This window comes from Poecile atricapillus, chromosome 14, assembly GCF_030490865.1.
Source record: "Poecile atricapillus isolate bPoeAtr1 chromosome 14, bPoeAtr1.hap1, whole genome shotgun sequence".
NCBI lineage: Eukaryota > Metazoa > Chordata > Aves > Passeriformes > Paridae > Poecile > Poecile atricapillus.
In genome coordinates, this window is record NC_081262.1 from 1,735,659 (window position 1) to 1,747,546 (window position 11,888).

At 51.9% G+C, this 11,888-nt stretch overlaps 1 protein-coding gene across 1 annotated transcript; it reads left to right on the top strand.

Annotated features, from left to right (window-relative positions):
* The first annotated feature begins 214 nt into the window (after window positions 1-214).
* On the top strand, window positions 215-9,835 carry TEDC2 (tubulin epsilon and delta complex 2). Its single transcript, XM_058849942.1, has 11 exons — window positions 215-430; window positions 530-798; window positions 874-972; window positions 1,539-1,588; window positions 2,044-2,719; window positions 4,108-4,161; window positions 6,003-6,087; window positions 6,424-6,532; window positions 6,739-6,840; window positions 7,240-7,451; window positions 9,625-9,835. Exons 1-11 carry the CDS (start codon window positions 215-217, stop codon window positions 9,766-9,768), a joined length of 2,016 nt encoding a protein of 671 aa, XP_058705925.1. The 3' UTR covers window positions 9,769-9,835.
* The last annotated feature ends 2,053 nt before the right edge of the window (window positions 9,836-11,888 follow it).

Genomic DNA, 11,888 nt, shown 5'->3' on the forward strand with positions numbered 1-11,888 from the left:
GCGAGGGGAAGGACAGGATTCCTGCTTCTCAGCTGCCTGGACAGTGCCAGCTACGGGCTGTTCTGAGAACTGCACTGCTCCGCAGCAGAGCTGATCCCGCCGGGATCCAGCAGCACTCCGACTCCTCGCTACAAACCCGGCAGCTCCCACGGCCGCAGGGCAAAGCAGATTCCCCTCTCCATCAAAAACACCCCACAAATTATCTTTTCTGCGGATGCAAAGCACGGGCGGCAGCAGCAGCAGTTTGCCGTGCGCTGTGTCCGCTGGGCTGAAGGCGGTTCTGCCAGGGCTGCCGGGGCTGACACCGGCCCGGGATGGGCCCGCCTCCGGCTGCGGGGCCCGTGCGGAGCCCAGGGGCTCTGGGTTCTCGGGCCTCTCCACTGCCAAGGCTGGGAGGAACAAACCCCGGGAGGGCCGGGCGCCTCGGGCTGTGGGACGGGCCCGCGGTGCCCGAGCCCCCTCAGAGGGCGAAGGAAGGACAGGGAAGCACTGAAGGCAGCGGAGGGAAAACCGGCTTCCCCGGGCCCAGCGGGGAATCCCCGGCACTGTCCCGCCCGCGCCAGGCAAGCACAGCGACCACAGGGACCCCCCTGCCCGACACCCTTCGGACCGCGGCGCAGCGGGACCCCGGGGGCAGCCGGAACGCCTCAGGCCCGGGGCCGCTCCCGCCGCGCGCGGGACACGCCCCGCCCGCAGGTCCTGGCAGGGCCGCAGCGAGCGCGGGGCCGGAGCCGGGGCCGGCGGGAGGAGCGGCGGGGCCGCGGCCGGGCTGATGCTGCCTGCGGGCTGCGGCCGAAGGTGAGGGGCGGGAGGCCAGGGCCCCGGCGGGCCGGGTCAGGTCCCGCGGGGCTCTGAGCACGCTGGGCCTTGCAGGGCGGCGGCGGCGCTGAGGACGGCGCTGGGCGAGGGCGCGGAGCGGCGGCGGGAGCTGGAGCGGCGGGCGGCGCGGAGCCGGGCGCTCCTGTGGCGCTGGTGAGTGCGGCACCGGTGTGTGGTGATCCGCCCGGGACCCGGGTGTGTGCTGATCCGCCCGGGACCCGGGTGTGTGCTGATCCGCCCGGGACCCGGGTGTGTGCTGGGCCGCCCGGGACCGGTGTGTGGTGATCCGCCCGGGACCCGGGTGTGTGGTGATCCGCCCGGGACCCGGGTGTGTGCTGATCCGCCCGGGACCCGGGTGTGTGCTGATCCGCCCGGGACCCGGGTGTGTGCTGGGCCGCCCGGGACCGGTGTGTGGTGATCCGCCCGGGACTCGGGTGTGTGGTGATCCGCCCGGCACCCGGGTGTGTGGTGATCCGCCCGGCAGCGGTGTGTGCTGGGCCGCCCGGGACCCGGGTGTGTGCTGGGCCGCCCGGGACCGGTGTGTGTGCTGAGCCGCCCGGCACGGCCCTCCCGGGCCCCTCCATCCCCGGGCTGCCCGGAGGGAGGAGGGAGGCCCGGGCGCTGGTCCCTCAGCCGTGTCCGAGGCCCCGCGGGCCGGAGGTGCTGATCTCGTCCCGGTGCAGCAACGCCGGCCCCTGTTCGTTGTTTGTTCCCTCCAGGGATGATGAAGAAGAGGAGCAGCCACAGCCAGGCTCCAGCACTGAACATGGTGAGCGCTTCCCCCGGGCCGGTGCCCCTCATGTCACACCGGCCCCGGGCCATTTGCGGTGTTAGGAGTCATTCCAGTGCTCTGCATCCACCTAAATACCCTCTCTGCCTTTTTCTGCCCACTCTCCTTCTTGGGGTTAGCTTGGAGTCGTGCCTCGTTAGCCAAGGCCGGCAATAAAGTGGGCTTGACCCAAGTGTGGGAATGTCACTTGTTGAGGTTGACTCGGGAGAACTGCCCTCCTGGGTTCATCCTCACATCCATCCTGGGTCTTTAAAGCTTCTGGCAATCCTGCCTGCATCCTCTGTGAAGTGACTGTTCCCACACCTAAAAAGCTGAATAGCTTCCTGCACCATTCATTGTATTTAGTTTCTTTCTGTACTACCTGGAAGAGTAAGTTAGTGAAGTGTCAAATGGGGAACATTCAGGTTTGAGCCTTCTGACATGTTTTCTCGCAGAAGACAGGCCTTCACCCAAGGAGCTAGAGGAGCTGGAACTGCTCAACAGGGCCTTAGAGAAGGCACTGAAAGTCAGGAAAAGCATCTTGAAAACTCCATTAGAGGCTCAGGGAGCTACCGGAAAGAAATGGGCAGGTGAGGCACATGCTCCCAAGAAAGCTGAAGAGCAGCAGGTGCCTGTACCTGTTCAGGATATCCATGAGTGCAGGAAGGTGAGAGCTGGAAGCAAAAAGCCTTTGTTGTTGAAGAAGCCCTCTCCATACCTGTTAAGAGCCCCTTACAGGACTGACCCAGACATGAAGAAACTGCAGCAGAAAGTCCCAGCCAGATGTGTTTCTCAAGGCCCCAGGATAGCTGGGAAGATTACCTCAAAAGGAATGACTTCCAAACAAGGAAGGAGTCACAGGACAGCAACTGGTGCCAGTGCCAGAGAGGTCTGTGCTGCAGCTGAACCCTGGGAGACACCTGGCTTGTCTGAATCTGCCCCAAATGAGCAGCAAAGCTTTTCTGGAGGTGGTTCAACTGTGGGAAAGAATTCCATAGCTGATGGCAAGCAGTTACTTGATGCAGGGAAGAAAAGTTGTGGTTTCCTGGGAGAGTCCAGCAAAAAGGAGGACACTGCAGGGCCATGGGAAAGGAGCATTTCACTGGGGCCAGGCACCCTGCAGGAAAAGGGGTAAGTGTGGGAGGTGGGCACCTCTTCTGTTCTGCTCCACACTCACAGGCACGTGTACAGATCCTGCTGGCTGTGGCTGCTCTGGGGGTCCTAGCCTGGCTTCATCCTCCTCACATGCCTCTCAAGAGGAAGGATCCTATACAGTTTAAAAGCCTTTATTGTGGTTGAGTAAGTGTTTTCATTTTAAGGGCTTATTCTTGGATGGCTGGGACTTTGAAAGCCTTTCAATTAAGACTTCTGATTTTTCATAGTCCCCTGTGAGTGTTTTGGAAAGCTGTCTCTGTAGAGTTTTCTTGAGCCTTAGCTTTCCTCTGAGCGTACTCTCTATTATAGCACATTGATTTTTTTATTTATTCTGTTTTTACACAGCGATAATACATAATGCATGAATTTTCTCTCTCTCTCTCTCTCTAAAGCATGTGCCTGGTGCTGTTTGGAGGGATGGCAACTGGGTTTAATACTGTCCCTGTTAACCTGTAACACTGCCCGTGTAACTACACGTATCAGGACTGACTAGAGTGCAGTTGTTTCAAGGGTTTGGTGTAGGAAGGATTGTGAAGGGAATGTTACTGAGATTCTTTGTGGAAAAGTGGCAAAATAATACTTGGAAGATTGGCTTTGCATTCATGCCAGCCTGTCTTGTTTAAGTAATTTCTTTCCTCTTTTGCTTTAACAAAACATTGAGGCTCAATCCGATGTCCCTGGAAAGTTTTGAGGCATAATTCTTTCAGCTGCCACAACCTAACTCTTGTGTTTGTGCAGGGAGGAAATTACCCCTCTTCATTAGCATTGGAAAGGCCCCAGGACACTTTAGTGACAGTTGCTGTGGGAACAGGGATTTGGATTCAAACATTTACTTAAATTTCCACCTGTGGCCTTGCATTCCTAGTCTGCATGTGACTAACAACTGTCAACCCTCTTGTTTTTGTAATAACAATTTAGGGTTAAGAATCATATTTCCAGTGGAAGCTGGAATGTCCCTTTCCTATTTCTTTGAGTGTGACATGGTGCTAAGCAAAGCTGCCCTGTCCTGCTAAGGTAGGGCAACAAGGTGTGGCAGACAAGCTTCCCTAAAGGTGTTTCCATGTCTGTACTCTGCTGTGCCATGGTTTTGCGCCCAGCTGCTCATCCTGGATGAACCTTTGATTGGTGGCAGGATGCAGGAGCTCTCCCAGCTCAGCTTCATGATGCCTGTGGAGTCAAATGAGCAGCCTAATCTTCCTTCCTTGAGGAAGACAGTGGTGGATCCAACCTCCAGAGTTGCAGACATCTCCCAATCCAGCTAAATTAATTTCAGATTTTGACAAAACACCCTTTTCCCTGTTGGAGGACAAGGCTCAGTTAATTGATTTCCAGCTGCCAGGATTGATCCTGCTCCTGTTTTACAGATGCCAGCTGAAGCTCCCCCTTTCCTACAGGAAAGCCTATTCCAGGAACTCCAGGTAAGACCAGTTTGACCAGTTCAGTCCAGAACTACCCTCAGCTTCAGGGCTGTCAGGAGGGGTCAGGAGTGGCTCTTTCTTCATGCCCAGGGGAGGCAGTGACCCCACAGGGCATGGGGCCTGAACTGGGAGCAGGAAGAGCTCCCATACTGCAAGGCTGCTGCTCAGGATGTGTTCTCCTGTTATTGTAGCCACTAGTGGTACTTTGGTTTTCCAGGTGCTAATTACCATTAATCACTTAGTGGTGAAGTTCCTGGAATGCTTTAATCGTGAGTTTAACGGTGCAGCAGAAGTCTCTGCTGGTGCCATACAGCTGTTGAAGGCAGGACACCCTGTGGAATGGCTGGCTGTATACAGTATCCGATGAGAGTTTCCCAAGCCATCCCTGCCCTGGCTTTGCAGCCTGGAGGCACCACAGCTGTCTCTGTTTGAGGCTGGTTCCTGCTGCTGAGCTCTAACACAGCGCCAGCTACAGTGTTACTACAGGGATGATGCAGGTGGTTGGGGTTTGTGTACTCTGGTCCACTCTTCACTCTTCTAGAAGGGTTTCCCACATTTCCTCTGAAAATTCTTGCTGTAATTCAGCAGATTGCCCATTATGTGCTTTGCTCAGATATTAAGCATAAACCCTTTCTTAAATCTAGCTATAGCCCCTTGTGCTGCCCTCAAGAATTCCTCCTCCCCTTGGAAACTGTCATCAGACACCAGTTTGTTAGCTGCCCTTCTGCAAGTTGTAAAGACTTTATATCCTTATTTTTCACTTCTAAATTGAGCCTTTCAGCATTCTAATCACTTTGGTGTAATTTTTATACTTCCCACTATTGCTTTCAACTCAGTAACAGATTGAGAATAACCTTTGCACTAAAGATCCCTTGTAGAGGGGAGATCTTGCCTGGGAACTTCTGTTCTTTCCTGTTCCATTAACCTTGCCACATCTTTGCATAATGTATTTCTGAAATCTGCAGATTGTAACATGATTTAAAAGACCCATTAGGCTAGAAAGAAGACACATGCACACTTGAGTTAGTCAGGCACTGCAGAACTATTTTAAGCTTCCTCCTGATGGCTCTCGCTTACTGCAGCAGGTTTTGGGAGACAATCCTTAAGGAAAGGATATTATGGGGACAGTGCATCCATGAGGATGTTGAACTCTGTGAGTGAAATGCATCTCTCTGGTAGTGCTGTTATTTGTGCAATGCTTTATCTAAAAAACTGGTGGACTCTTGTATGAAGTCCTGGCCAGGTTCCTCTTGATAATGTCATTGAACCTTGCATCCCTGACACGCTGCTGTCATTCTGCTTGCCAAACATGCCACTTTGTCCCTGCAAAAAAATTATCAAAGAAGAATCTCGAGGAAGTTTGGAATATGAAGTAGTTAGGGTGAGAGTTTGTTCTGTCTGCTCTTTTTTTGTACACCTATACTAACAGAATAAATATACAGAAATGCAAATTACTTACTCATAAAAAAGGAAGGGAAGATTTGTTGTTTCCTATGGGGTATAAACACAGGCAGGACAATACAACAGAATGAGGGATGTGCTATGTGTTCATACTCTGCTTATGGAAATGTGCTGTCTGTCTTCTGATCCTTCCTCTCAAAATGAGAGAGTAACAGGTGTTTTTCAGTGTCTGATGCTTTCTGCAGGGTGTCCTTGTTGATCTGATAGCAGCCATGGGAATGAGTTGGGAATGGCTGATAAATAACCTGTGAGAGAGAGAGGGGAGGGACACACTTGTAATTAAAGCACTGATGTGCCACACTGGTGTGTCACAGCTCAGCGTGAGCACTGTCTGGTACAAAGGAGCATAACTTCCACCTCCTGCCCCTTTGGAATTTCAGGGCATGGCAGAGATGTCGTCTGTACCAAACAAGTGCAGATGCAGCAGCTGCAAGGACCCGTTTTATGGAGAGGATCCAGACAACTGTATCCTTTCCTAGCAGGCATGGGGTGCAATTGCTCTGCAGTGAGCTCCCAGCTGGAGAGTTATGCCTCCAATAACAGCACTTCCAGTTGGGTCTCTAGGCAGTGGGTTTTTTCACAGTACAGATGTTGAGCACTTACAAAACTTCTGATCCAGCCAAAAGTGGCCACAAGGCAAGCATGCCCTGCACAGCTGTGCTGTGCTATCCTCACCTTCCCCCTGCAGTGCCACTTCCCAGGCTGGTCCCCTCTGCCCTGATCCCAGCTGGCCTGGCTTGGGGCTCAGGATGCTGCACAGAGCTGTCCTGTGGAACCTTCCTTAATCTGCTGCTGTTTGAGTTTTGCTCCCCGAAGCTGAGCCTCAGTCCTGCAGAGATAGAGGAGGAGTTAAGGGGCCTCCAGGATGTCTTCTCCCATCTGAGGCAGTATGTGGAAGCTGAGCCTGTAGGTAAGGAGGGAAAAAGGGCAGTGGGAGTGCAGAAGGTGGAATAAGGATGATTTGGCCTCCAGTTCCATGTGTTTTATGTTCTTGGTGTGTGCTGGACATGAGGGACAGGAACATTCTCTGCCTGAAATGAAGGCTGGTGAGCTCAAGGCCACTCTGGAAGCTGTTTGGGGAGGAGTGCTCACACTTTTTCTCTGCTTCTCTTGTAGACCCTCCCACTCTGCAAGGAGAGTATGAAAGCCTTCTGACCTTGGAGGGTTTGCAATCCACAGTGTCCCAGTGCCTGCAGAAGCTGCAGCTGCTGCGAGCAGGTGAGACAGTCCCTGTGTTTGTGGTCAGTATGAAGGTGGCCCTTTGCCATCTGTCTGCAGGACACTGGACCAAGGTCATTTTTCTCCTGATTATCTTTATGGTAATGGGACACTTAATTCTCTGGTGGCAAACAAATCTGTGGTACCTGTGTGCCACCCCTCTGTGTTCAGGAGAGACTTGGAGCTTTGAACTGCACTTGCAGGTCAAGAGGGCTGGGGAGGGGACAATGCAGGCCACAGCTTAGGGTGTCCTGATTGTGCCATGTGTGAGGAGCTTACCTTGATTAATACAGTGTCTTTAGCCATTACTTTTTGGGAACAATAAGTAGATCATAAAGTCTGCATGTACAGATTTAACTTGAATGTTTTTGTCTCCTGCCTTTTCTTGTACCCTGGCAGCTCTGGAGTCCCAGCTGAGGTTGTGCCCAGACTGCATTGGGGATGTGGGGAGCTGCTCTCCAGCCTGTGTCCCTGCCAGGGGACAGACATGTGACAGTGCAGACATGCTGGCTGTGCCTCTCCTCTACTACTCCAGTCTCCAGGAGCTGAGGGACCTGTTTGCCTTGAAGCTGCAAGTGTCAATGCTGCACCAAGAGATTGCCATACAAAAGGTGAGTCTGGACAAGTGTCAGTGCTCCTGGAGCAGGGAAAGAAAAGGATAACTGTGGGGCAGCAGCTGCTGTAGAAGGTGTTGATGGGCAGCAGCAGCATAGCAAGTTCCCCCAGTGATGTTTCTGTGTTTATGCCTTGTTCTTAGTTGGTGAATGGGACTTATTTTGTTATTGTTAGGGGCAGAGTAGAGGCCCTTACATGCCTGACCCTCTCCTGATAAGATTTTATTTACCTATTCTGAAAGAATTTGGCAGTGGACATGTTGTTGGTAATGTCCCTCTTGTCAGGCCTTTACAGCCCTATTAGGGCACCCGTTCCCTCATTCCCTCCTGTGTGACATCCAGCTGAAGTGAACTCCTCTGTTCTGTTACTTTCCTTTTAAATCTCAAACCACTGTGCTGCTATTCTTGCTTTTACCATTCAAGACTGTTAGAACAGGGTAGGAGGTGTCAGCTTCTTCAGCAGCCTGAGCAGAGAGTTTGCCACACAGGGATTACTTGTTCTTCTCAGCCAGCAGCAAAGGGCAGAGAAGATCTGTGAAATCAAATCTACTCCTTGACCTATTCTTTGCCATTGACCTGAATGATAGAGGCTTTGGCAAAGTCATTTTTTGTGAGCCAGAGAGGCATTATTAATAACTGGCTGCAGCTCTGTGGCTGAAGACAGATTGCTACCTGACTTCAAATGGGATTTCAGCACTATAATCCTGAATTATGGATTATGAAGGGTTTGGGGTTTTTTTTATCCACCCAAAATGAAGTGATGACCAAAGCCTGATTCCTGCTGCTCTGTTGGCTGACTCAAGTTCCTTCTGCACGTATACCCAAATAGGTGCTTTGTGCCAGGTGAGCCCTGAGGGTCTGAAGCAGCTCTGTGCAGAGTGTGCAGGATAAGTGAAACTCTTGGGACAGGTGAAGCAAGTGGACATGTTACAAGAGAAATATCCCAGAAAAGGATATACCTATTTCTGGGCCAAGCCTGTCCATTGCCTTTCCATGGAGGAATGCCAAGCATCATAGAAATTCCTGGTAGCTCTTGGCCTGTCTTTGATGATGAAGATCTGTTTCTTAAGTATCAGGAGCAGATCAGGTAGATGGAGGTGGAGCAGTGCAGCACTCCTTCATGTGCCATCTTTCCCCTTAGGTAGCTTTCATGTCTGTAGAAAGAGACTTCCCAGAGATGAGCAGCCGTGTCCTGCTCCCCTGTCCCTGTACTCTATTCTGTTTGGGTCTTCCTCTGTATCCAGCAGGGAGCAATCATGGAATCACAGAATAACTTGAGCTGAAACCCACAAGGATCACAAGTCCAACCGCTGGCCCTGTACAGGCAGCCCAAGAATCCCACCCTGTGCCTGAGAGTGTTGTCCAAACATTCCTGGATTTCTGGCAGCTTTTAGGGAGGTGGCTGACACATGCAGTTGTCCTCTCTCCTGGGCATGCAGCAGGCTGAGTGGGTTTTGGTGTGCAGGCTGCTCAGACTTCATCATTTCATGCCAGATGAAAAAAGAAAAAATAAAAATCCCAGGCAAAATGTCTGTTCAAGAGTGGGGCACCAAAGACCCATTTTTGTCCAGTGATTGAAGTGGCCTGTGCTTGAGTTGTCAGTCAGTCCTAGTCCCAGAGCTGATACTGATGCTGCACTGGGTTGTTTGACAGCATGGTCTGAGATCCAAACATAGGCTTAACGGAGCAGCAGCCAGGCCAGGGAATGCTGGACAGCTTGAGCAGTCCCTGTAGCCTGCTTGGGCTGGAGTTGGCCACTAAGACCTCTGGCATAACTGGGAGGTGATGGGAACAGTCCTGAGTGGAGGGCTGAACTTACCCTTGGGTGAGTGAGCACTTCACTGTGTGGCTGCAGAGCTCCTGAACCAACACCAGCTTCAGTTTCTTGCAGGATGCTGATCTCATCCTGGTGCTGGGCCTTCCCTGCAGCAGGGCAGCAGTGCTGCCACTTGTCTTACTGCTCTGGAGATGCTGGGTGGCAGCTGAGGTAGTTCATGAGCAGAAAATGAACCACTGCCTTTATTAAATATGACAAAAGAGAATACCCATCAATCAATTAGCCTGTTATTAGTCATACTGCTCTGATTCGATTTCACTTGTTAGGCAGCCACTTCAAGGAATACTGGAGTGCTGCTGGCTCTGGTGACAGTGTCTCCTTTGCTCCTGCCAGGTGATGATGGCAGAGCTGCTGCCTGTCCTGGAGCCCAGGCCATTCCTGGAGGGCTCTGCAGGGCTGTTCCGAGCCATCCACACCCAGCTCTGTGAGGGTGGCCGGCACTTCCCTGTGCTGGTGAGAGATGAGCTGCTGGACTGAGCTGGGGAGCCTCCTGCTAGTCCTGCACAAAGACAGCTCTAAGCAATAAATCTTTTCTACTAACTTCTTTACTCTGCCTGTTTATTCACCTAAATTCCAGGGGGTTGTTTTTGTTATTGGGCTTTTTTTATTTTCTTCTTTAAATTTCCTTTTGTAGCAGGAGACTGGAGCCCCTCTACTCTGGATCCAGGCTGGGAGAGTCCCAAGAAGAGAAGGATCCAGCAGAGCCCCTTCCAGTGCCTGAAGGGGCTCCTGGAGAGGGACTTTGGACAGGGGCCTGGAGGGACAGGACACAGGGAATGGCTTCCCACTGCCAGAGGGCAGGGGTGGATGGGATATTGGGAAGGAATTGTTCCCTGGGAGGGTGGGCAGGCCCTGGCACAGGGTGCCCAGAGAAGCTGTGGCTGCCCCTGGATCCCTGGAAATGTCCAAGGCCAGGCTGCTTGGAGCAGCCTGGGATAGTGGAGGGTGTCCCTGCCCATGGCAGGGGCTGGAATGAGACGAGTTTAAGGTCCCTTCCAACATCTAAAACCAGTCTGTGAGTCTATTGTTCTATATCACTTTCCTGACCTGTTAGCTGAGGTTTTGTGAAGCTCCTTCAGGGCTTCAGAGACTCTGATTTTGGCTTTTCTTCCAAGGCTGTCTCTACCAAGCTCTAGATTCTTGACTGCCTCAGGACATCAGGCTCCTGGATGCAGACAGTGTAGCTGGGAATAAAACATGGTTTATACTGATCAGATCAGGATCATGGGGCACGGCCTTCCAGCATCCAGGAATCCTGAGAACCTGAGCTGCTGCTTCCCTGTTCACCAGCTGCCAGAGGGGTGATGGAGCGGGCTGAAGTAATGGGAAGGGAAGGATAAAGGGAAGGAGAAGGGGCTCGCTCGGTGTGTGTGGCTGTGCCCGGCAGGTGGCGGGCGCTCCCCGCGCTCCCCGCTGCAGCCGCCAATGCCAGCCCGGCCCTGCAGAACGCGGGTCCTGCAGCACTTCCCACCTTGCCACCGCAATGAGAAACGCTGCCTGGTTTCGTGTGTAATCCTCAGATTCCCTGGCGTTTCAGTGACAGGTAAAGATTTGGAGTGAAGTGGAAAACCTCTGCTTGTGAGTACTTAAAATTCCATTCAGGAAGTGTACCACAGCCTAGTGGCTTTGACCCATATCTCAAAGCTGGACTCTGTTTGCCTGTGTGTGTGGCGTAATTTAGCTCTTAGCAGTGAAAAGACTTTAATTATTTTTTCCTTATCTTTTTTCAAGCCCAGGTTGCTGTCTGGCTATTTCTGACACTCAAAATTCAATAAAAATCATTCATATGATAGGTGAAAATCAACATCTCTTACTTTCCCTTTGTATTTTTGTCATGGAATGACAGAATGGGTTGAGTTGCAAGGGGTCTCATCTCACCCCACCCTTGCCATGGGCAGGGATGATGCCTTCCACTAGACCAGGTTGTTCCAAGCCCCATCCAGCCTGGCCTTGAACACTGCAAGGGAGCAGACACTGCCTCCTAAATTAACGTGGTCATACACATGAACATGCCCATGTTTGAATGGGAGAGCTGACATTTGGTATTGTTAATTAGGGTGCTGTTATGGATAACTTGTGTCTGCAAGCACTGCATGAGTCATGGAGCATCTGCTGCTCAGCACAGAGCAGGCCAGTGTAAATTGGCAGCAACTTCAGCACTACAGCAAGGACTGCAGAGGTGAGAAAGGGCTGGGGAAAGGAGACAGCCCACAAGAAAGGGTTCACAGGGGCTGTTGCTAACTCAGGAGGCAAGCTGACACTGTAGGAGTTGTGCAGAAGGGGTGCAGAATGTCAGGTAGCTGGGTTGTTGTCTGCTTCTGGGTGCAGTGGGGTTTTGTTTCTCTTCCTACACCACATTTTAAAATTTTCAGATATGTGTAAGACTTTAAATCATTTGAATGACTCACTCTTTCAAACCAGTCTTGTGCTATAGCAGAAATAGAGAGATTTAATAGCAGTTGAACTCAGGGGCTGGGGGGGCTCTGTTATAGAATGTGCCATTGTTACCAGAAGAAAGTACATCCATCTGAGATGAGGAAACAAAGACATAAGGTAGTGTTTGATGCCAAGGGATAGAATTGCAGAAATACAGGAAA

Bases quoted from the DNA above. Each gene is read 5' to 3' on its own strand.
- TEDC2 (XM_058849942.1), top strand. From the start codon at position 215: ATGCAAAGCACGGGCGGCAGCAGCAGCAGTTTGCCGTGCGCTGTGTCC. The intron at 431-529 runs GTGGGACGGGCC...CCCCGGGCCCAG, and splicing joins AGGGCCGGGCGCCTCGGGCT to CGGGGAATCCCCGGCACTGT. The intron at 1,589-2,043 runs GTGAGCGCTTCC...GTTTTCTCGCAG, and splicing joins AGGCTCCAGCACTGAACATG to AAGACAGGCCTTCACCCAAG.